Source organism: Macaca thibetana, chromosome 6, assembly GCF_024542745.1.
Source record: "Macaca thibetana thibetana isolate TM-01 chromosome 6, ASM2454274v1, whole genome shotgun sequence".
Taxonomy (NCBI): domain Eukaryota; kingdom Metazoa; phylum Chordata; class Mammalia; order Primates; family Cercopithecidae; genus Macaca; species Macaca thibetana.
The window spans coordinates 149,654,089-149,679,242 of record NC_065583.1 but is presented as its reverse complement, the minus strand read 5'-3'; the positions used below and the strand labels follow the sequence as shown (position 1 = coordinate 149,679,242).

General features: G+C 32.8%; 1 protein-coding gene across 1 annotated transcript in view; it reads right to left on the bottom strand.

Moving 5' to 3' along the window:
- Positions 1-25,154, bottom strand: part of CDH9 (cadherin 9) — a 164,315-nt gene that overhangs the window by 14,647 nt on the left and 124,514 nt on the right. Inside the window, exons 4-7 of the mRNA XM_050792720.1 lie at positions 17,563-17,682; positions 16,820-16,987; positions 14,140-14,327; positions 12,985-13,238 (exon numbers count right to left, since the gene is read on the bottom strand). Coding sequence (XP_050648677.1) covers positions 12,985-13,238; positions 14,140-14,327; positions 16,820-16,987; positions 17,563-17,682 — 730 coding nt within the window. The remainder of the gene's footprint in view (positions 1-12,984; positions 13,239-14,139; positions 14,328-16,819; positions 16,988-17,562; positions 17,683-25,154) is intronic.

Below are 25,154 nucleotides of genomic sequence, written 5' to 3'. Positions count from 1 at the left end.
TTTGTATGAATACTTTCTCCAGAGACACGATCCAATCATATAGGGATCAAATAACATGTGAAAGACAGCTCAGGGGCTCTCTTCCCGTGGAAGCTGAACTCTGCTTTTCATTTTTCTTATTTGCTTTACATTTTTGTGTTCTATCATTAAAAGTCAAGCATGTATCAGATATCTATATTTTTACCTAGCATAAATAATCTAAACTCAATTACAGACACCAGAACGAATGAGTAATATGCAGAAATATGTCAAGAATTCATTCCTTTTTCTCTACTAGATTCCATATATTTCTTCCACTGACTAAGTCAATTGAGCTAGAACATCATTTGGTTTTTACTTTTCAGCTACTGCTTTCCAGAAACATGTTCCTCATAGCTGTGGTCTAGCCAACCTTCATTACACCTCAAAAATGAATGTTGAGTATTAGCTGTACAATGATATTATTTATAATTTCATTTGAAAAATTAGTTCAAATCTTTTTTGCAGAGATTCATGATATTCTTGTTAGGTTATTATTATTTTACTTTTTGCAATAAAATCAAACAAATATGAGAGAAGCACTACTATACAAATGTACTTGCACATTTATTCCAGTTTATTTTGAAGTCATGGACATTTTATTGAGGCATAATTAAATCCCTCACCAGAAAGTTTGTTTTGTTGCTTTTCAATTCCACAGCAGTAGAAAGTAACTTTTAAAAATCATTGAACTTTAAATACGTTAAGCATAAAATAGGTGTAAAATGAGGCAACATGTTCTTTCAGATCTTGTAAAGCTATAATCAACCCCATAACTTTGGAGATCCATGATTACTAATGAGGTGAAGCAGAGCTGACAACAGCTGCTAATTGTAACCATAATCTCATGTTGCAAGTGGCAGATGTATTTCAGAAAATATATTTGATGAACAGATTTAATCGTGGATGAGAATTAGTTCCCAATCTTTCCCTGGAAAAATGTTTCTCTGTGATGCTTATCATAGCCTATTTCTGCTCTGAGATCAGTCATCCTTCTAAATTTGATCTTCGCAAACAAAACAGTCCCATGTTACAATGTTGCATTCTTGTTGAATTATTGCTGATTTTTCTTCACACTATAATTGGCTATCTAAAGCTTTTTCGCACACATTTTAAATGCTAACAGGAACCATCCTCTATGCTATGCTTTCCGGTATGGCCTTATAAATTGGCAGAATTGGTAGTACTATCTGAAGAATACAATTTGAGATTAATTTCTCTCAATATTTTCCCTCTCCCTACAATAATTCTTGAGATGTTACAGGTTAAATTATAATTGATTATCTCTAGGACTTGAGTACCCTATACAAAGCAGAGATTTCTGGAGGACCTTTAAACTGAACTTTTTTAAAGCCATTTTTTAAACACTGGGAAGCAAGGTTGCAAATTTTACTATCGGTCTTTGAATGAGAAATTTTACTTTTGAAATTATGTCTGTGGGAAATTGTCAGATATAGGAGAGGTTTTATATACACACATGAAAATTATCATATATAGGGGAGATTTTATACACATACACACCAAGTACATGTGTGTATGTAAAGATCGAATATATCTCTAAACATTTATTTATGATGTATAATATATATGATAGTATATTATTTATACAATAGAAGTTTAAGAGTTTTAATGTCATTAGAAAATAAAATTTTAAAAATCTATGGACATATATGTATAACAAATTCAATCATATATAAGTGAGATAGCAGATTGACAAAGTGTATGAAAAAAATGGAATATTTGGTGGAAAGCAGTTTAATAACACTAGAATATCTATGGAGGAGAGAATCATGGTTGTCTTATGGGCTACAGAATTTCTTGGGTCATCCATGTCCTTTAAAATGAATTACTACAATTATGTCAGCAGGGATATGTTTAAAAATATTTTTCCCTAAATTCCTCTTTTGGCAAACATGTATACAGGTGCTGGATTTACCATACTACTAAAACACAAAAAATCAGAAAAAAATACATTAAACAATAATTCTTAAAGTAACGGACGTAAGAAAATAAGACAATCACCCCTGAGAGAAGGGAAATAAATGAGATAATCCCTAAAACTTACCCATTGTGCTGTCTGAATAGGGTTTTCATAATGCAGGACATGGGGACAGAGATGGAGTTTGCCAATCTCCCTGAGTTGAGCAGGGAAATTAATGTGGCTAAAGTTTGCAGGAAGAAGTAACAGAGAGAGCTACAGAAATCTAAAGAGAATCTCATTCAGCTCTTCAGCTGACTACCTATGAGAATACGAGTGGACACAGGAAACAAGAAATGCCAGAGGTAACTAATCACAAGGATTAGAGGGAGAAAAATTATGAACTGTGAATGGAGCTAGTCTTCACCAGGCAAAGTAGAAAACCTCATAATTTGCAAGACTTTTCGTAGACTACTCAGAAAGATACTACTTGATTAATGGGGCAAAATTAGTCCTAGATTAAGGTTTGCTACAAAACCAAGATTCAAAAGAATTAAGCTGTTTTAAGAAATCTAATCTTCTATCAGAGCAAAACTCAGTAATATTTATGAAAATATGAAGCTGTTTAGTTTCACATGGTAAAACTCACAATGTCTGTAATCCAATCAGAAATTACAACCAGGGAAAGAAGAAAGATGTGAATGCAAAGAAAAATATATTAATTAAAAATAGCCCCCAAAGACACCATTGATATAATTAAATATGATATTTTAAATGTTAATCGGCATGCTAGAGAGACACATTTTTAAAAGCATATATGTGGCCGGGTGCGGTGGCTCACGCCTGTAATCCCAGCACTTTGGGAGCCGGAGGCGGCGGATCATGATGTCAGGAGATCGAGACCATTCTGGCTAACACGGTGAAACCCCGTCTCTACTAAAAGTGCAAAAAATTAGCCGGGCATGGTGGCAGGTGCCTGTAGTCCCAGCTACTTGGGAGGCTGAGGCAGAAGAATAGCATGAACCCGGGAGGCGGAGCTTGCAGTGAGCCGAAATCACGCCACCGCACTCCAGCCTGGGAGACAGCCAGACTCCGTCTCAAAACAAAACAAAACACAAAACAAAACAAACAAACAAAATATATGTATGTCTTAATATATATAATATGTATATAATATGTGTACTATATTAAAGAACACTTGAAGAAAAGACTACAGATCTAAGATTCAAAAAAACTCTGGATGAAATTAAAGCAGATAAGATGTTGAAGAAAAAAAATTAGTGAACTTGAAGGCATATATATATGTATATATGCCTTAATATATAAAATATGTATACCACGTTAAGGAACTCTTTTTTTCTCCTTCTATAGTTATTATTTTTCTGCTTCCTTTTATTGCCTAACCTCATTTTTAAAAACTTCATTTTTTTTTAATTACAAAAGTAATATACACCTCAGAAAACTTGGAAAACCAAGAGCTCAAAGGAAGAACATCCACAGTTGAAATTTTATTAACATTGTAGGGTATATTCTTACATTATTTTTCTAATACTGTACTTTTTTCTGTGACAAATATGGTATTATTCAGTTTACATATATCTCATAGTGCACATTACATATTGTGATATATTGGCAACATCTTCTCATGTCATTATTTTTGTTCGCTTATTTGTTTGCTTCAATGTTATTTTAATGGCTACATAACATGCTATTGTATAAATATACCAAAATTTATGTAGCAACTTCATACATTTTCTTACTGCTACTAGAAATTTTATATTTATTGTTTAGTGTTTTGTTTTTTTTTTTTTAGAAAAGACTACATATCTAAGATTCAAAAATACTCTGGATAAAATTAAAGCAGATAAGATGTTGCAGAAAAAAAAAATAGTGAACAACTTCTCATAATGGAGATGAATAAATTATTTTCTTCTTTTCCTTTTTGCCATTTTGAATAGATTCAAAATGTCATTGAATAGACTCAAAATGACAAAAAGGAAAAGAATGAAAAAAAAAAAACAATAAAAACAGAGACCCAGTGAACAGTGATTAAAGGAGAAGAGAGTTGGGCAAAACATATTGAAGAAAAAATGACCACAAATTTTCTACATTTAAGAAAAGGTGTACACTCATATACACTCAGAAATTGAAGAAGCTCAATTAACTCCAAGAGAAAAAAAAGTAAAGCCTACTAGAGTAAGACATGTAATAATTAAACTGCTCAAAACTAGTGACAAATTAAAAGCATAGTGAGAAACAAGTAATGTAACAAAGATAGAAACAAATATAAGGACACAGCAAAATCTTACTGTACTGATAAGAAATGTCCAATCACAAAGTCTACGTTCAGCAAAAATATTTAAAAAGAGTGATAACAGGCCAAAAAAGAAATGAGATAGAATAAAACATACTGTATTAACCCAAATAAGGCAAACAATAAGAAAGAAGAAACAAATAAGAGATGGAAAAATCAGAAAACAAACAGCAAAATGATAATTAAATGTAACAGTATCAATAATCATATTAAATATAAGTGGTTTAAACACTTCAATGTAAAGTCACAGAATGTTAAATGAGATGACAATACATGGCCCACCTATGTGCCTGTTAGAGAGATAATGTTTTACCAAAAAATACTGAGTAATTTAAAAAATGGAGTGTATTTACTAATATCAGAATACTGTGAAAAGTGTCTATGGCTATACTTAGAAGGAAATTTACATTACTATAATGTACATATTGGAAAAATACCAAGTCTTTAATAAATGACCTCAGCTTGCAAGTCGAAAAACAGAAGAGAACAAATAAAATCCCTAAAAAATAAAGAACAAAAAATAATAAAAGAGAAAAGTACTGTTTAAGAATGTATAAAACCCTCTCTGGACTCCTCCTGTCTAGGCAAGACATCTCTGGAAAAAAGCAGCAGCCCCAGTCAGGGGCCTATAGGTAAAATTCCCATATCCCTGGGACAGAGCACCTGGGGGAAGGGGTGGCTATGGTCACAGCTTCAGTAGACATAAAAGCTCCTGCCTTTCAGCTCAGGAGAGAGCAGCAGATTTCCCAGAATGGCGTTCTTATAAGAGACAGACTGCCTCTTCAAGTGGGTCCCTGACCCCCATGCCTCCTGACTGGGAGACAACTCCCAGCAGGGGTCGACAGACACTTATACAGGAGAGCTCCAGCTGGCATCTGGTGGTTCCTTTCTGGTACAAAGCTTCCAGATGAAGGAACAGGAAGCAATCTTTGCTGTTCTGCAGCCTCCACTGGTGATAATCAGGCAAGATAAACAGCATCTGTGGTGGACCTCCAGCAAACTCCAGCAGACCCATAGCAGAGGCTCCTGACCATAGAAGAAAGACTAACAGAAAGGAATAGAATCAACATCAACAAAAAGTACATCCACACAACAACACCATCTGTTGATGACCATCATCAAAGACCAAAGGTAGATACGTCCACGAAGATGAGGAATAAACAGTGCAAAAAGGCTGAAATTTCAAAAACCAGAATGCCTCTTCTCTTCCAAAGGACCACAACTCCTCTCCAGCAAGGGAACAAAACTGGACAGAGAATGAATTTGACTAATTGACAGAAGTATTGTTCAGGAGGTGGGAAAAACTCCACTGAGTTAAAGAAGCATGTTCTAACCCAATGCACGTTAGCTAAGAACCTTGAAAAAAGGCTAGAGGAATTGCTAAGTAGAATAACCAGTTTAGAGAAGAACATAAATGACCTGATGGAACTGACAAACACAGCATGAGAACTGCATGAAGCATACACAGGTATCAATAGCCAAATTGATCAGATGGAAGAAAGGATATTAGAGGTTGAAGATGAACTTAGTGAAATAAAGCATGAAGACAAGATTAGAGAAAAAAGAATGAAAATGAATGAGCAAAGCCTCTAAAAAACATGGGATTATGTGAAAAGACCAAACCTATATTTGATTGGTGTACCTGAAAGTGACGGGGAGAATAGAACCAAGTTGGAAAACACTCTTCAGGATATTATCCAGGAGAATTTCACCAAATTAGCAAGACAGGCCAACATTCAAATTCAGGAAATACACAGAACACCACAAAGATACCCCTCGAGAAGAGCAACCCCAAGACACATAATCACCAGCTTCACCAAGGTTGAAATGGAGGAAAAAATGTTAAGGACATCCAGAGAAAAGGTAGGGTTACCCACAAAGGGAAGCCTATCAGACTAACAGCAGAGCTCTCTGAAGAAATTCTACAAGCCAGGAAAGAGTAGGGGCCAATATTCAGCATTGTTAAAGAAAAGAATTTTCAACCCAGAATTTCATATCCAGACAAACTAAACTTCATAAACAAAGGAGAAATAAAATCCTTTACAAACAAGCGAATGTGAACAGATTTTGTCACCACCAGGCCTGCCTTACAAGAGCTCCAGGAGGAAGAACTAAATATCAAAAGGAAAAATCAGTACCAGCCACTGCAAAAACATACCAAATTGTAAAGGCCATCAGCATTATGAAGAAATTGTACCAACTAATGGGCAAAATAACCAGCTAGCTTCATAATGACAGGATCAAATTCACACATAAGAATGCTAACCTTAAATGTAAATGGGCTAAATGCCCCAATTAAAAGACACAGACTGGCAAATTGGATAAAGAGTCAAGACCCATAGGAGTGATGTACTCTGGCAACCCATCTCATATGCGAAGACACACATAAGCTCAAAATAAAGGATGGAGGAATATATACCAAGAAAAAGGAAAGCAAAAAAAAAAAAAAAAAAATAGCAGGGGTGGCAATCCTAGTCTCTGATAAAACAGACTTTAAACCAACAAAGATCAAAAAAGACAAAGAAGGGCATTACATAATGGTAAAGGGATAAATGCAAAAAGAAGAGCTAACTATTCTAAATATATATGCACCCCAAACAGGAGCACCCGGATTTATAAAGCAAGTACTTAGAGACCTACAAAGGGACTTAGATTCCCATACAATAATAGCGGGAGACATTAACACACCACTGTTAATATTAGACAGATCAATGAGACAGAAATTTAACAAGGATATTCAGGAATTGAACTCAGCTCTGCACCAAGCAGATCTAAGGGGCATCTACAGAATTCTCCACTCCAAATCTACAGAGTATAGATTGTTCTCAGTACCACATTGCACTTATTCAAAAATTGACCGCATAATTGGAAGTAAAACACTCCTCAGCAAATGCAAAAGAATGTAAATCATAACAGTCTCTCACAACACAATGAAATCAAATTAGAACTCAGGATTAAGAAACGCACTCAAAACCACACAACTACATAGAAACTGAACATCCTGCTCCTGAAAGACTACTGGGTAAATAATGAAATGAAGGCAGAAATAAATAAGTTATTTGAAACCAATAAGAACAAAGACACATGTAACAGAATCTCTGGAACACAGCTAAAGCAGTATTTAGAGGGAAAATTATAGCACTAAATGCCCACAGGAGAAAGTGGGAAAGAGCTAAACTTGACACACTACCATCACAATTAAAAGAACTAGAGAAGCAAGAGAAAGCAAATTCAAAAGCTAGCAGAAAACGAGAAATACCTAAGATCAGAGCAGAGCTGAAGGAGATACAGACATAAAAAATCCCTCAAAAAATCAATTAATTGAAGAGCTGTGTTTTTGAAAAGATTAAAAAATAGATGGACCACTTGCCAGACTAATAAAGAAGAGAGAAAAATCAAATAGACACAATAAAAAATGATGAAGGGGATATATCCAGTGATCCCACAAAAATACAAACTACCATTAGAGAATACTATAAAAACCTCTATGCAAATAAACTAAGAAATCTAGAAGAGATTGATAAATTCCTGGACATATACACCCTCCAAAGACTAAACCAGGAAGAAGGCGAATCCCTGAATAGACCAATAACAAATTCTGAAATGCATGCAGTAATTAATAACCTACCAACCATAAAAAGCCCAGGACCAGGCAGATTCACAGCCCAATTCTACCAGAGGTACATAGAGGAGCTGGTATCATTCCTTCTGAAACTATTGCAAACAATAGAAAAAGAGGGAATCCTCCCAACTCATTTTATGAGGCCAGCATCTTTCTGACAACAAAACATGGCAGAGACACAACAAGAAAAAGAAAAGTTCAGGCCAATAACTCTGATAAACATTGATGTGAAAATCCTCAATAATATACTGGCAAACTCAATGCAGCAGCACATCAAAAAGCTTATCGATCACGATCAAGTTGGCTTCATCCCTGGGATGCAAGGCTGGCTCAATAAGTACCAATCAATAAAGTAAGCCATCACATAAACAGAACCAAAGACAAAAGCCACACAATTATCTCAACAGATGCAGAAAAGGTCTTCAATAAAATTCAACACCCCTTCATGCTATAGGCTTTCAATAAACTAGGTATGGATGGAACGTATCTCAAAATAAAAAGAGTTATTTATGACAGATCCACAGCCAATATCATACCGAATGGGCAAAAGCTAGAAACATTCCCTTTGAAAACCAGCGCAAGACAAGGATGTCCTCTCTCACTACTCCTATCCATTCAACATAGTATTGGAAGTTCTAGCCAGGGCAATTAGCCAAGAGAAGGGAATAAAGCGTATTCAAATAGGAAGAGAGGAAGTCAAATTGTGTCTGTTTGCAGATGATATGATTGTATATTTAGAAAACCCCATCATCTCAGCCTCAAAACTTCTTAACCTGATAAGCAATTTCAGCAAAGTCTGAGGATACAAAATCAATGTGCAAAAATCACAAGCATTCCTATACAACAATAACAGACAAACAGAGAGCCAAATCATGAGTGAACTCCCATTCACAATTACTACAAAGAGAATAAAATACCTAGGAATACAGCTTACAAGGGATGTGAAGGACCTCTTCAAGGAAAACTACAAATCACTGCTCAAGGAAATAAGGGAGGACACAAACAAATGGAAAAACGTTCCATGCTCATGGATAGGAAGAATCAGTATCGTGAATATGGCCATACTGCTCAAAGTAATTGATAGATTCAATGCTATCCCCATCAAGCTACCATTGACCTTCCTCACAGAATTAGAAAAAACAAGTTTAAATTTCATATGGAACCAAAAAAGAGCGCTTATAGCAAAGACAATCCTAAACAAAAATAACAAAGCTGGAGGCATCACGCTACCTGACTTCAAACTATACTACAAGGCTTCAGTAACCAAAACAGCATGGTACTGACACCAAAACAGATATATAGACCAATGGAACAGAACAGAGCCCTCAGCAATAATGCCACACATCTACAGACATCAGATCTTTGACAAACCTGATAAAAACAAGAAAGGCGGAAAGGAGTCCCTATTTAATAAATGGTGTTGGGAAAACTGGCTAGCCGTATGCGGAAAACTGAATCCAGATCCTTTCCTTACACCTTATACAAAAATTCACTCAAGATGGATTAAAGACCTAAACGTAAGAACTAAAACCATAAAAACCCTAGAAGAAAACCTAGGCAATACCATTCAGGACATAGGCGTATGCAAAGACTTCATGACTAAAACACCAAAAGCAATAACAACAAAAGACAAAATTGATAAATGGGATCTAATTAAACTAAAGAGATTCTGCACAGGAAAAGAAACTACCATCAGAGTGATCAGGCAAACCATAGAATGGGAGAAAATTTTTGCAATCTATCTATCTGACAAAGGGTAAATATCCAGAATCTACCAAAACTTAAACACATTTACAAGAAAAAAAATGAACAATCTTATGAAAAGGTGAGTGAAGGATATGAACAGACACTTCTCAAAAGAAGACATTTATGTGGTCAACAAACGTATGAAAAAAGCTCATTATCACTGGTGATTAGAGAAATGCAAATCAAAACCACAATGAGACACCATCTCACACCAGTTAGAATGGCAATCATTAAAAAGTGAGGAAGCAACAGATGCTGGATAGTATGTGGAGAAATAGGAATACTTTTACACTTTTGGTAGGAACGTAAATTAGTTCAACCATTGTGGAAGACAGTGTGGCAATTCCTCAAGGATCTAGAACCAGAAATACCATTTGACCCAGCAATCCCACTACTGGGTATACACCCAAAAGATTATAAATCATTCTACTATAAAGACACAAACATATGTATGTTTATTGTACCACTATTCACAATAACAAAGACTTGGAACCAACCCAAATGTCCATCAATGATAGACTGGATATACACCATGAAATACTATACAGCCATAAAAATAATGAGTTACTGTCCTTTGTAGGGACATGGATGAAGCTGGAAACCATCATTCTCAACAAATTAACACAGGAACAGAAAACCAAACACCACATGTTCTCACTCATAAATGGGAATTGAACAATGAGAACACATGGACACAAGGAGGGGAACATCACATACCAGGGCCTGTCGGGGGTTGGGAGACCTAGGGGAGGGATTGATGGGTGCAGCAACCCACCCTAGCACATGTATATCTATGTAACAAACCTGCCGGTTAAACACATGTATCACATAACTTAATGTATAATTTTTTTAAAAAAGAAAAAAATAAGTAAAACAATATAAAACCAGAAGTTACATTTTTTTGAGAAAATAAATACATTTCAAAAAAGTTTTGTCACACTGATCAGGATAAAGCAGAGAAAAGTTAACGATATTAAAGATAGCTTTCATCACTACAGATATCAAAAGGATAATGTGAAAATATTTTGAACAACTTTATGTTAATACATTTGACAACTTAGATGAGATTTACAAATTCCCTGAGAGATAAAAAATTAAAAACAAAACTCATTGAATAATTAGATAACCAGAATAATTCTGAAACTACTAGAGAAATAAAATACATAGGTACAACTCATATAAAAAACAAAATTACAGCCCCAAATATTAAATCCTACCAAACATTAAGAAAACATTCTAATTCCATGCAAACTCTTTCAGAAAATTAAAGAGCATATTATATATCCTACTGTATTCTATGAAGCAGTACTTTCATTATCCCAAATTTAGACCAAAACATTATAGAAAAACAAAACTATAGAAGAGTATCTTTTATAAGCATAATGCAAAAGTGACTAAGTGGCTAATCTATTTTATAAAATAAACAGCCTTGGTGACGTAGAGGGGGCATCATGCCTCTTGCAAGGTGCCCAGCATTTACTGAACTCCTAATAAGCAAATATGCTAGATGAATGAAGAAAAGATAATGTGGATTATTATGAAGATTTGGTCTCATTCAGACTCAAAAATGTTCAATTGTCCAGCAATAATATGGCTCATCATCTAAGTTGATATAATGTCATTGTTTACAGTTTTCTGACAATGTGTGATTGCACTGAAAAAAGTTACAATCGATTACTTCTAAAATGAATGTAGGATTTCTAGGATAGACGTATGGTGCAACAGACACTAGGGAGAAATAAAGACACAAACAACGTTGATGATTTTTTTGAAACATGACAAAAACTATAAAACACAGACACTTATTGAGCATTTGTAGCTACTGATATGACTAACCCCTTGTCCTTTAAAAAAATAGATAAATACTTATTTCCATTTCATTACTGCAGAAAATGTAAAAATAATTTACACTCTTTTCTAATAAACCCTCAAACAAAAGACACCAACAAGCACTCATATACCATTTCAATAAAACACAAATATACATTGCTTTGGATATGAACATGCTAGTGCATATACATTGATCATTGGACAGCTAGATTAATTTTTCATTTTATTTCAAGAGTTTTACTTTAAGCAATATGAACATTTTAAACTAAGCATTTTATGTATTATGGTAAAATCCTGCCAGACTAAAATAATCCCCAATAATAACAAGAAGGTGTGTTTCAAAATGATGTTAAACAATATAACAAATACATAATTTGATACTGATAATTTATTTTTTAAAAACAGATGCTCAGTGAATTATACGGTAATAAACCTAAAACTAACCCTAATTTTCAAGCTAATGTAAGCTCTAGGCATTAACTACACATTGGATTTTATGGAGTGTTTCTTAATTACAAAGGTTAACATGTTCTTAATCTCACCAACAAATTAAATCATCATTAAAATATATTTAGTGCAGCAATTTGCTTTGTAAATTAACATATTTGGATAGTCCTAAAATGAAAATTAAATGGTTATATATTTAGTATTGTGATTATTAATTTGCTATGTGTAAAGGACAACATGAAATGAATTTAACCATTTATTTTCCCTAACTAAATTTTAAGCAAAGTAGAATTTTAGATAATTTATTAGCTGCATATTTAACAGATTAATGTATTGTCTATCTCTTCAGCTGTCTATATGTTCCTCCACATATCCACCTATCATTATCCATCCCATGCATTAATCTATATATGCCCCAACTACATTTAAATTCCCCTTTGAACAATATATGAGATTCATTTATGTTTCTGACATATTTAAAGCCCTAAAAATGGTGAAAACTACTCAAAATTTGGAAAGATATACTATACAAATTAATACCTTTACCTTTCTTATTGACTTAAATGTCATTATCTCTTCAGCAATACTCTGTTATGAGAATATAATTGACATGATATTCTTCAAAAGATTTGATATGTGTTAGGCCTTAGTAACAATTTTCAAAAGAAAATCATAATTTATAGGAAAACTTTTTTTCTAATTTATTTATTTAGTTCATTATTTACGTCAACTTTTATTTAACCAAGAGGGATAATGAGACAAGGACTACAGTAAGGATAAAGGTATTAAAATCATTGACTCTGGCATTAAACTGCTTGGTTCTTACACTCAGCTTTGCTAATAAACAATGGGCAAGTTACTTAAGTACTTGGAGCCTCAGTTTTATCATCTCCAAAAAACGTTTACAATACTATCTACCTTGTACCCAGAGCATTTAAAAGAGAGCCAAGCTAAGAATCTGTGGTCTGGAAGTGTTCAGTGTTATTACTGTGCTTGATTATACATTGTGCAACCATTTTTTCACACAGTTTGTAAATAGTGAGATTATTATATTTCTAAAAACATAATAAATGTTTTCAAAGTACTTACTTTATTAAATTGTTCCTGGCATCTGGGTCGTACGCTGTAACCTGTCCAATGATACTGCCCTCCTTTACATCTTCATCTACTTCTATCAAGTAAGAGACTTTACTGAACACAGGAGGTTCATCTATATCTTCCACAGATATTTTGACCACAGCTGTGTCTTTGAAAGGTCCCAGGTGCAAGAATCGTGGATCAGGGTGAGTGTTACTTGCATCCACTCTTAAAGTGTAGAGCATTTGATTTTCAAAATCTAAATTCTGAAGTTAAATAAAATAAAAGAAATTAGCGTAATTCAGAAGATATGACAACGGAAGACGATTTCAAAGTTTAATAGCCAGCGATTATACGAACAATTCTGTTTAAATGACTTTCTCAATGGTTGCTTCATAGGTATACGCAATAAATTTATAAATATGTGTTTTGCCATACACTTCACAGAGGGTTAACTTAATATAATGGCATACACATTGATTTTGATTCTCAGTAATATGCTTCATTTTTTTTGGTGACATGTAAATGAAGTATTATCTAATGGATTTATACAATATGTGTTATCATTATTAAAGTTATATAGTAACAATCAGAAGAAAAATATAAAATAGAAGTATAGAATAAAACTTATTTCTATTTCAATTATTTGAGAGCTTGTTGAAGGTAAGATATGCATAAAAAGTGAAATAAGGACAATACGAAATGATACTATTGAGCTGTATTATTAGATGTAAAGATTCAGAATGTTCTCCCACACTGCATTGAAAATCATGGCAACCAATGGAAAACACAGAGCATCTTCAGGTTATATTTATTTAAATAGATCATCACACTTAACAATGAAAATATTTTGAAAAGTACATGAAATAATGATGGCTGGATGTTTATTTTTTCCTCTATGGAGAAATACAAACAAGTACCTTGAAGTTTATCTAATTTTAATTTGACTGTTTTCTAGTGTAAGCATAAGCAACTGAGGTTTTAAGTGTCAATTATGAAGACATTTAACTTGTTTGAAGTGATATCACAACTATTCCCATTTATCTGAAGGATAGACAGCATGTAAAAGATTGGAGAAAATAAATCCCAGGCTTTTTCCCCCTTTACTGAAAAGCAAAAATGAATTATAAAGCACTCAATGAAAAAATGAAGACAGTGAAAGGAAACCTGTTTGACAGTTATAATCCCTTCCTGTGTATCCTTGTCAGTGATGACATCGAACATATCTGCGCCATCTCCTTCAGCAATTCTATACTCCATCTCTGCATTTTCCCCCACGTCAGGGTCATTGGCTTTTATCCTTCCAAGATGAGTTCCAAGAGGTACAGACTCAGGGGAATTAAATTGATACGTACCTATAAATTAAGTGAGAGCTGCTTTGACATTTCATCTTTAGACAACAACCTTCTTTCATTTCCTCTGCATTTTTAACTTAAATACATTAATTTTAAATAGGGAGAGTTCTTATCATATTGAATTGTAAGCTGTCAAAATTATATATTTATTAATTTGGAAAAATGATTTTTAAAACACAACACTCTCATTTTGTAAATGAGAAGTGTAAGTCCCAGAAAAAAAATTACAGAATGTCCCAAGGTTATTTAGACTATAGATGGTAGGCCTGATATAAGAATCCAGTAGTTTTGACTTATAAGAACATGAAAAACAATTATTTACTGCTCATCTGGGGCTTTCAAAACAGTCATCACACTTTTTTACATATATTCAGTTACATTTTAAAAATCCATTTATTATTTTATTCAGGAATAAAAAATAATGCCATACAGACCAATATTTCCTTTTTTTTTTTTTTTTTTTTTTTGCCTGTTTGTTTTAGTTTTAATATATTTTAGTGGGGCATGGATTTTTCTACTTTTTGTAGGTTCACGCAAATATTATATTATATTCTGGTGTCCCTAAAAGCATTTTAGTTTCTGGCTACCTATTCAAGACACAATAGAAAAAAAAAAAAAAAAAAAAAACAAAACAAAAAAAACTTTAATGTTAATGAAGGTCAGAAATATTTTTAAACATTTACAATGTGCTGCAGTCTATACAAGGTCAAAGGGCTTATATGCTAATTTATTTAATCCTCACACTAGTTCTCAAAGGACCAATTTAGCTGTATCATCTTCAGGGGCAGGCCTTAAGGAAATTATCCTGCAGACTTGGGAAAGGGAGAATGCAAAAACTAATTCTTTCTGACTTCAAAGTCTGTATTCTTTACAATTGATTTGGTGATTAAGAATATGAGTATATAAATCCAATTGCCTGGGTCTGAATTCTGACCACCTGGCCAGTTAGTTAAATTCTCTAAACTTTGATGTCTGCATCTAAGAAACAAGGATGATAATGATAGTAATTCACTCATAGGTTTGTTTTAGGGATGACATAAATTTAGCTCTGGGTGTAGTCCTTAACTATTGTAGTTCCAGAGTTTTGTTAACATTATTATAGATAGCAGAATTACAGAATGTCAAATTAAAAATGCATCGAGTGTCATTCTTTATAAAGGAATATGAATGCAAAGTTTAGGTTTATGTTATTTAGGCTTATTATTTATGTTCTCAGCAAACTTTATAGTTTTACATATATCATATGAATATGTCCACCAATCAAAGCTCCATAAAACATTTTCAATATAATTGGCCTGGAAAACTGTTTTACTGTTTTGAGATTAGTGATATGAATTTAAGTTTCAGCTTTTAATTGAATATTTCAAAATAGGACTCTTTATATATTTATTCTCTGCAAAATAACAAATTTCAGTGGAGAATGGAAATCTTTTTCCACAGGACGTCATGAAATGAAAAGCATCATGGTTTAATGTCCATCCTAAAATGGTGACAACTGAAAGAGTGTTAACTGATGTAATCTTCATAACTTGGTAGCAGAGATACTACCAAACTTGAATATGTCTAAAATGCCCTCACAAATGTGGTAAACCATAACTCTATGGGCCACTAGGAAAATATAAAAGTAATGCTAAATAAGCCAATCTGCGCTGATATTTTTACAATATCAAAAAGTCTGTGTTTCACAATCAATTAGATAAGAGATTTTCAGTTTTACATGCCAACAGGGTAGCTGAGGTAAGACAAGTGAGAGACGCAGGATTTGAATCCAGATAGCCAGACAAGAGAGTCCACACTCCTAATCAGGAGGAGGATCCAAAGGAAAATGTTAAGACAATCTTAGTGAATGTTGAGAAAGGAAGTCTGGAAAACTTTATAATGCTTCAAAATTAGAAAAGTTAATTAAAAAGTTGCCAGAGAGGCCGAGCACGGTGGCTCAAGCCTGTAATCACAGCACTTTGGGAGGCTGAGGCGGGCGGATCACAAGGTCAGGCATTCCAGACCAGCCTGGCCAACATGGTGAAACTCCGTCTCTACTAAAAATACAAAAATTAGCCAGGTGTGGTGGCGCTCACTGGTAATCCCAGCTACTCAAGAGGCTGAGGCAGGAGAACTGCTTGAACCCAGGAGTCAGAGGTTGCAGTGAGCCGAGATCACACCACTGCACTCCAGCCTGGGCGACAGAGTGAGACTCTGTCTCAAAAAAAAAAACAAAAAACAAAACAACAACAACAACAACAAAAACTTGCCAGAGAAGCTTAATCCTTTGTTCTCTCACACTACATACCCCCAAAAATGATGAAAATAATCACCATCACTCTCTATTTGTGGGAAATTGTGATTTTTTTTTCTTTTTGTAGAGGAATGGATTGTAGTTTTTCCTTTATGCATCAACCAATAGCAAAACTACTAGCATGAAGCATGAATATTAAACTCGGCTACTAGTGTGTTTGAGAAGTTTTCGGACATGAGATCACTGAAACATTCCTTACTCTGAGGAAATCGAGGAGGGTTGTTGTTGACATCTGTCAGTGTGATGTTCACTGTGGTGGTTCCAGAAAGGCCTCCCATCTGGCCACCCATGTCTTTGGCCTGTATAACAACCTGGTACTGCTCTCTATTTTCTCTGCTCATGTCTGGTAATGCAGTTTTTATTATGCCTTTTGGAAAAAGCAGACAAAAGTTTAGTTTTTAAATTAAGCTAGACAAGATTCATTTTACAGAAGTTGATTATAACAAACATAAAATGTCAATGTATTTAAATATGTCTTTCAATCCATAACTACTTTAACATAATTCACAGAACAGGAAGGATTTTGCCATGGGCTATTGTTCATGAAATGGGTTTTGCTAAATCAATGTATTTATTTTTTTGATTACAAAAATTAACTTCAGTCAAAAATCTTTAGACAAATACAGTTGTCTAATTTTGATAATTGTCACATCCAAGGTGTAAGTATTCTCTATGCCACATAATATGCTGAATCTCTGTGAAATTTTGTATTTAGTGTTTCAGATTTAAACCCAATGAATAATAGTTTAAAGAGCTAAGGGTTCAAATAAGTTATTAAAATAATAGAAAGTTTGCATTTTTTCACATTCAATAATGAGAGGAAACAAATAGAAACATGAAACTGAATGAATAATGATTTAAAAATATTTTTAAAATCTCTAAATTAATTATGCATCTTAACGTATTGTACAATAAGAAGTCGACCAAGTTTAAATGTTGTACCTGATTCTGGGTCCACTGAAAAATATGGCTGTCCTTGCAATATGCTATAGACCACTTTGGCACTATTTCCATAGTTGGCGTCATCTGCATCTGTTGCAGTTACTTGTATAACAGATGTACCTACATGAAACCCCATCCCCAAACAGACACATTTACATACTTCCAAATTTGAAATAATCTTTCTTAAAAATATGTTGCTGTCAGTGTTTTGTATTAGACAATGTGGTATGTTTGAAGAAATTTATTTAGATACATCCCCAAAAAGTTACTTTTCTTTCTCATTTTCTATAAACTTGAGTATTTCTTATTTTTTTGTCTAAGAAAAGTATCAAAATATATTTATCAGTAAGGTGAATATAATGAGATTAGTTAATACATTGCATTTTTAATTGATTGGAAATGTTTTAGGGCAAACATTCTTAAAATGAATATAACACACATGAAATTTGTAATTTAATACATTTGCTGCTAACTGGAAACATGTATTTAAAAGACGAATCCAACATTTTTTAACCTGCTACTGCTTTTTACTCTGATATATTTGACTGTGAATGGTAAATAAAATAAAAAATAAAGAGACAATTTCTATGAAGAAACAAACCAAAATGCTGTAAAATTGACTTGCAAGATATTTTTTGTTCCCAAGATATATCTAATTATGAAGGGACTATGCCTCTCTTTTAAATATATATACTACGGTTGCTTATGATTACCCTTATTGATATGCTGCATAATACTGGTTATTTGATGCACATTTGTAAATCATTATTCTCCAAAAGAAGCTGTATGGTGTGTAATTCTGTGTCACAATCGATACTGCAATTTAAGCTTACTATCTAATTTCATATCATTAAATTTAAATTATGTTAAATTTTGTTTCAAGTCTTTCAAAACATAGAAGTGCTTTAAAAGCAGGGATCAACATAATAAAATATACTGATGAATTTTTCAAATTATTTTTTCCTGAATTTCTATAAAGATTCAAAGCATGCTTCTAACATCACCCTTAACTGAAGCCTACTAGGTGTGCCCTTGGACAAAGCTACATTGTAGGACATTTTTCAGTATATTTTACATAATTTCTAAAAGTTTGAGTCTGACTCTTACACACATTTTAAAGTTTTTGAAAACAGGAAGGTTCCATATTGGCTCTACCACCTAATTTAATAGCCCACATACATTACACACTCAGTAACTTGTCTAATTGAATTACGGTGGATGTTTCTCAAATGTTGTGTGTATATGTGTATGCCGATTCCAAAAATTAATATATAGTAATTAAGATCAATATTGACAGCTCATTTCCTGTCAATATATTTGAATGTTAACACATGAATTGAGCAAGACTTTTTAATGTTTTATCAGAATTAATTAGCATAACGATGACAACTTGAGCTCATTCTCTTGAGGCCCCTGTTTTCTCAACTGTAATGGAATTGATGTGTCCTGTGAGTGAATGGAAACATTACATATTTACTTAATCCATCCCAGTTGTAAGCTTTTATCATTAAAAAATTATCCACCCATGTGTTTACTAGATGAAAGCAAAAATGATAAAGTGATTTTATTCCCCCCACACAAATCACTTTATGATGTGCAGAAATTCAACAGTGTTTTTTTTTAAAAATTTGCATGTAATGTCCTTTTTATATAACCCTATATGATATATATTAGAATAAATGTGGTTTTCACAATTGGAGGTTATTGAAATATGAATTATTAAGCATTACCAATATGCTGAAAGTACAAGTAGTTCGTTCATCAATTTTAGGACGTTTCTTGAATTACCCCTTTTATTTTTCTTTTAACGTGAGCATTACTGTAAGCTTTCTTAATGGGTACAGGTAAAAACAATCTTCTATATTTATTTGACTCTTTCAAATAATATTTTTGTGGAATTTTAGTTTTGATTATTAGCTCTGTTAATGGATAGATGATCTTTGAAGTTACGCCAAGATGCATGACAAAGATAAATAAGTTAATATAAACAACAGAAATAAATTCTATGATGTGGCCAAAAAGCTGAAAGCACACATGTAAAATACTTGTTCCACCTGTCAGAGCTCTGGTAATACTTAAGAATGCTTTTAAACACTGGTAGTCACTGATAAAATATCATTGATATGTTGTTTTTTAGCAAACTGAGAGACAATGTGTTGGATTATAGGGAATACACAGTTATAGTTTTTTCAGAAGTGTAATGACTCTTTACACAGTTAAAAGTATTTAGTAATAAAATTAAATAGAAAATGGTTTATATGTTTTATGTTAATTTTATAAATGTTTGTTTATAAAGAAAAAATAAAAGAGAATACACATGGAAATTTACATCCCTCTAAATTTTCCAAAATATGTATAAATTTTATTTGTTCTTTAGTTATTTAAAATAAATATTTTATTTTCATATTAAAGATAAAAATATACTAAGTAAAATATAGTGAAATTTGAATGACAAATTTATATATTGCATCTCATATAAAAGAGATGAACATGATTTTGAGATCATTATTTTTGCAATTCACATTTTTATAAGAGTTTTGCATATATCTTAAATAGAAACTATCTTAAGGAATCAAAGAAGTTTACTGTAATTCTTAATTCATTATTTACTTAACTATATAATTAATAATCTTTAGGAAAAATTCCAAAGACATTTTGTAAATCGTGAAGAAATGTTAAAAGCCGATAAATAAATAACTTGGTGGCTAAAGATTTTGGGGAACCAAAAGCATTCCTCTGGATATGGAAGAAAAATTCATCAATATTAGTATTATTATTATTTAAAGATAAGACAAGTTTAGATTACACAATGTGACCAAGCTATGCCAGTTGGTCTTACGTATATATTTATACGTATTAGAGGAAGTTAAATCAATTCAGTTTATTACACTATACAAAATAAACTTCATATACAAAAGAAAAAATCCCTCTATATATTTGTGCCTTATATGCAAATATGAAAATGTTTTGAATCTAGTGTTTGAAATATTTGAAATCGCAAATGTAATTGACCCCGTGACCCCAAAACATAGGTAGCCTAAGGCCTACCTTTTGAGCACTGTAGAAAACAGACTGGAATATTTTGACTTGGCTCAATGTGAGAATAAGGTAATGAAAGTTACAGAAAGTGAAAAAGGAGTTTATTCTTCACACCTCTCTATGAATCCGGTTTGGATAGAGTCAACTGTTTGCTTCTGCCATAGGGCAATGACAGCCATTAACTTGAGGACCAGAGGTAAACAGTGCCCCTGACATAAATGTTTGTGCTGTGGGGGCCACTAATAAGAGAAGTGGGGGTGATGTTTTCAGACAGTGTCGTGGAATTATAAGGGGTCCATTAATTAGATGTCCATGAATTCAAATCATGCTTTGTTACATACAAGTTTATTTTCCTGTGAAATGCAAACTCTTTAAGGGCAGAGTCCGTATCTAATTTGTTCAACGTTTTATATTTAAAACCCAGCAGAGAATCTAGTGCAAAATCATAAGAACTAACTTTCACAGAATGCTTAATGTAGACTAGGCATAGTTCTCAGCACCTGATTGATTTTTATTACTTTATCTTCATGATACATTTGGGATGTGGGCCTTGGGCACATAGAAGTTGCTAAAGACCACAAACCCAGTGTGTGATAGTGTTGGACTAGGTCTAAGTCCGTTCTAGATATATTTGGTCAAGAAATTTCCTTATAAATGCTTTACCAAATGGCCTCTCTCTGGTGTTACAAATATAATTGGATACATTATTGAATCCACACGCAGTGAACCTCTGGGACATGAAGAATTCATTGCCTGAGTTATTTTTGTTGTCTGTAAAAAAATTACAAAACGATTCCTGGTTGGGGGTCAAGGTGTTAGGAGAAGGACTAGATAGGTTTTTGAGAGTGAAAGTAAGGGAAATTTCCAGTCATTGAGAAAGGATGCATCCCAAATCACCAAATTTACACAACAAGAATTTGCCTAGGTGAAGACGAAAGCATGCACATGAAGCAAGTTGATAGAAAATATTTAATCAATAGTATAATGATCACAAGAAATAAAAAAATACAGAAAGTAGAAATAGAAAAGGAAAATACAAACCGTTGTAATCGAAATGTATCCCATTATCTTTAAATATATATCTTTATATATCTTCCAAATTATGTGTTCTGATTAGAAAATGCTAATGTATTTCAGATTTCATGAGTTTATTGGAGTCATTTTAATTTAACTGAAAATGGGTTGAGCATTTGGCACTAAAAATCCAATGTGAAATATGGCATATGATTGTGACAGAAATTGAAGCAGAAGGAAACAACAAGGGAAATAGTTGTTGAGAGAGAAGAGGAAGAAACAAATAATTTAAGAAATAAAAATGAATGAAAATAAGCGACAGATAAATGGAGATCACCAGAAAATAGCATCGTATTTTTTTTTTTTTTTTTTTTTTTTTTGAGACGGAGTCTCGCTCTGCCACCCAGGCTGGAGTGCAGTGGCCGGATCTCAGCTCACTGCAAGCTCTGCCTCCTGGGTTTACGCCATTCTCCTGCCTCAGCCTCCCAAGTAGCTGGGACTATAGGCGCCCGCCACGTCGCCGGGCTATTTTTTTTTTTTTTTTTTTTTTTTGTATTTTTAGTAGAGACGGGGTTTCACCGTGTTAGCCAGGATGGTCTCGATCTCCTGACCTCGTGATCCGCCCGTCTCGGCCTCCCAAAGTGCTGGAATTACAGGCTTGAGCCACCGCGCCCGGCCAGAAAATAGCATTGTAAAGAAGGGTAGGTCAATAATAAATAAAACTTATTTTATTCCATAAGACTCTATTTCTTAACAAAGCTAATACTTGTAGTCTTTAACTCTTTGATTTAAATGAAAATATCTTGTACTATCTGAAAATAATTTGAGAATTAAATCATTGTGTATTATTTTATTTATAGATGTATTCTTAATTCTTTGATTATGCATCAGATTTAACTGTTAATATATGGGATACACAAGGCATGGCAGAGTTCCTAAATATACTTGTTAGCTTTCCTATGTAAATTGGTTTATTTGGATACATAGCAGTAAAAGAAATCACACCCGTAATAATTATAATTAGTCTTTTATTCTCCTTTAAATAAGATAGGAGAGTTACAATAAAAGATCAACACAAGTTTAGGAGGTAAAATACATCTACTTTTTATTTAGACATATTTATATGGTTATATATAGTGATATATGTGGTTATATATAGTTTTATATATATATATATACAGTTATATATAGATATGTATGTATTAAAATGCAAGGGGTTTATCCCCTTATATTCTTATTTAGATTTAATTTGAATGAGAAGGGCATTTGATTTAAAGTAATAAATAACAAAGATACTAATTTAGAGGAGTTACTCACAATGTAATAAATTAAAAGATTTCCAGACTAGATTTTGAATAATAAACATCACTATTTAACAGAGAAAAATAGTAAGGCATTAAAATTGTCCAGCTATCTCTGTGATACGGTTTGACTATGTTCTCACCCAAATATCATCTTGAATTGTAACTCCCACAATTCCCATGTGTCATGGGAGGAACCCGATTGGAGGAGACTGAATTATGGGGGCGGGTCTTTTCTGCATCTTTCTCTGGATAGTGAATGAGTCTCAAGACATCTGATGGTTTTAAAAACAGGAGTTTCCACGCACAAGCTCTCTTTCTTTGCCTGCTGCTGTCCATGTAAGACATAATTTGCTCCTCCTTGCCTTCTGCCACAATTGTGAGGCCTCCCCAGCCATGTGGAACTGTAATTCCATTAAATCTCTTTTTCTTCCCAGTCTCGGATATGACTTTATCAGCAGCATGAAAATGGACTAATACACTCTGCATCTATTAACTTTTCTTTTTCTTTTTAAAATTAGGCTAGTAGTAAGTTGACCAAGTCAGTTTAATTATTTTGGGCTCATGTTTATTTATTTATTAAAATAGGCAATTAAACCAAGTCTAGTATTTTCTGCAAATGCATATTATATATAATATATTATACATTTATATTTAAGTAATGGAAGTACATACAAAGTTATAGGTGAACCAAAGTGGAAGCAAGTAATATAATGTTAGTATTAGTAATGAAGAATAACAATTGTCCTCTACAAATAAGATTAAAATTTATCTGTATTCTTAAATCTTTATTTTTTAGTTCCAAAAGCTGCAGCCTTAGCCATACATCTGCCTGCTACTATATTATTTGTCTCATTTCGTGGGAATTCTAGCCATGTAGCGAATGCAACTGACAATGGCTCAAATCCTTGTATTTGCAACCTACATTAATCCGAAGTTGTACTGCTTACACTTTAAAGCTTACGTAAATGAAATATAGATTGTCTTACAGAAAGAGATTTTGTACAATATAAACTACAAAGCATCTTTCATGCATAAACTTATATATTGTATATTTTATTATTAGTGATGGAACCAGTGAAGGATTTAAAAAAATACATATATGTATGTGTGTGTATATATATGTGTGTGTGTGTGTGTTTATTTCAGTTCTGATATTGTTACTCAACAAATATTAATAGAACCTAGATGTATTACTATTTCAAACGAGACAAAATACATTTGAATTATGTACACAGGTGACAAACAGCAATACACAGAGTAAAATATAATAGTTCATTAAGTATCAGAAAATAATGTAGGAGAAAATACAGGTTATGGGAGATTAAATATCAATAGTCTCTGATAGGGAAATATTTGCTTTTTTCCCACAAAAATGGGGTATTTCTTTGAAATATTTTGAGTATTCACATTTAAAACAATTATTCTTAAAGTTTCTCATATTCAAATATTTCCATTATCTTTATTATACCTTTTACTTTTCTAAGTATGTGAAATCTTTCTGAGGAAGGACAAGTGAAACTTTTGTATTGTAAAGTTTCAACATATCTGGTAAAATGATATGTACACAAGAGAAACAATAATATTTTTCAAAAGATACTAAAAAACAGAAATACTTTAAAATAATAATAAATAGGAAGTTGATGAGTATAATTTTACGTGCACCTTAATCTCACATATAAATCCATTAAAAAACAAAACAAAACAAAACAAAAAGCATGATATGTGTCTAAATTAACCCACTGGTTGTCCTATACAAACCAATCTAGTACTTCCCATGCAACTAAGGTCCTGAAAAATATAACAAGAAACATATCCACTCATGTTTTGTATTAGAGCTTTATGATTTCACAGGACTCTTGTCTAATTTGATAAATTCTTTTGTTTTATTAGAGTGAATACCTGAAAGGGCTATTTCAGTTCTATTTAACTGTTTTTTCCTTGTTAGATGAGATTTCATTGGAGGTGAGAATAAATAAGTTTTTAAAAAACTCTTGGTTCTTCCTGCTAAATGACATAGTTAACATTTTGTATTAAACATTCAGTAAAAGTGAGTAAGTTTGTTTTTCCTTGTATATAAATTATTTTAGACTGAAACATATATTAGTTAAAAGAATGTCAAAATCATACACTGAAAACTGGTTTTGAAATAGTGTTCAATTAAATTGCATCAAATTTGGGAAATTGGTTGCAGATCTTACAAATTAAGTTTGTATCAGTTATTTTAGAAATATTTTT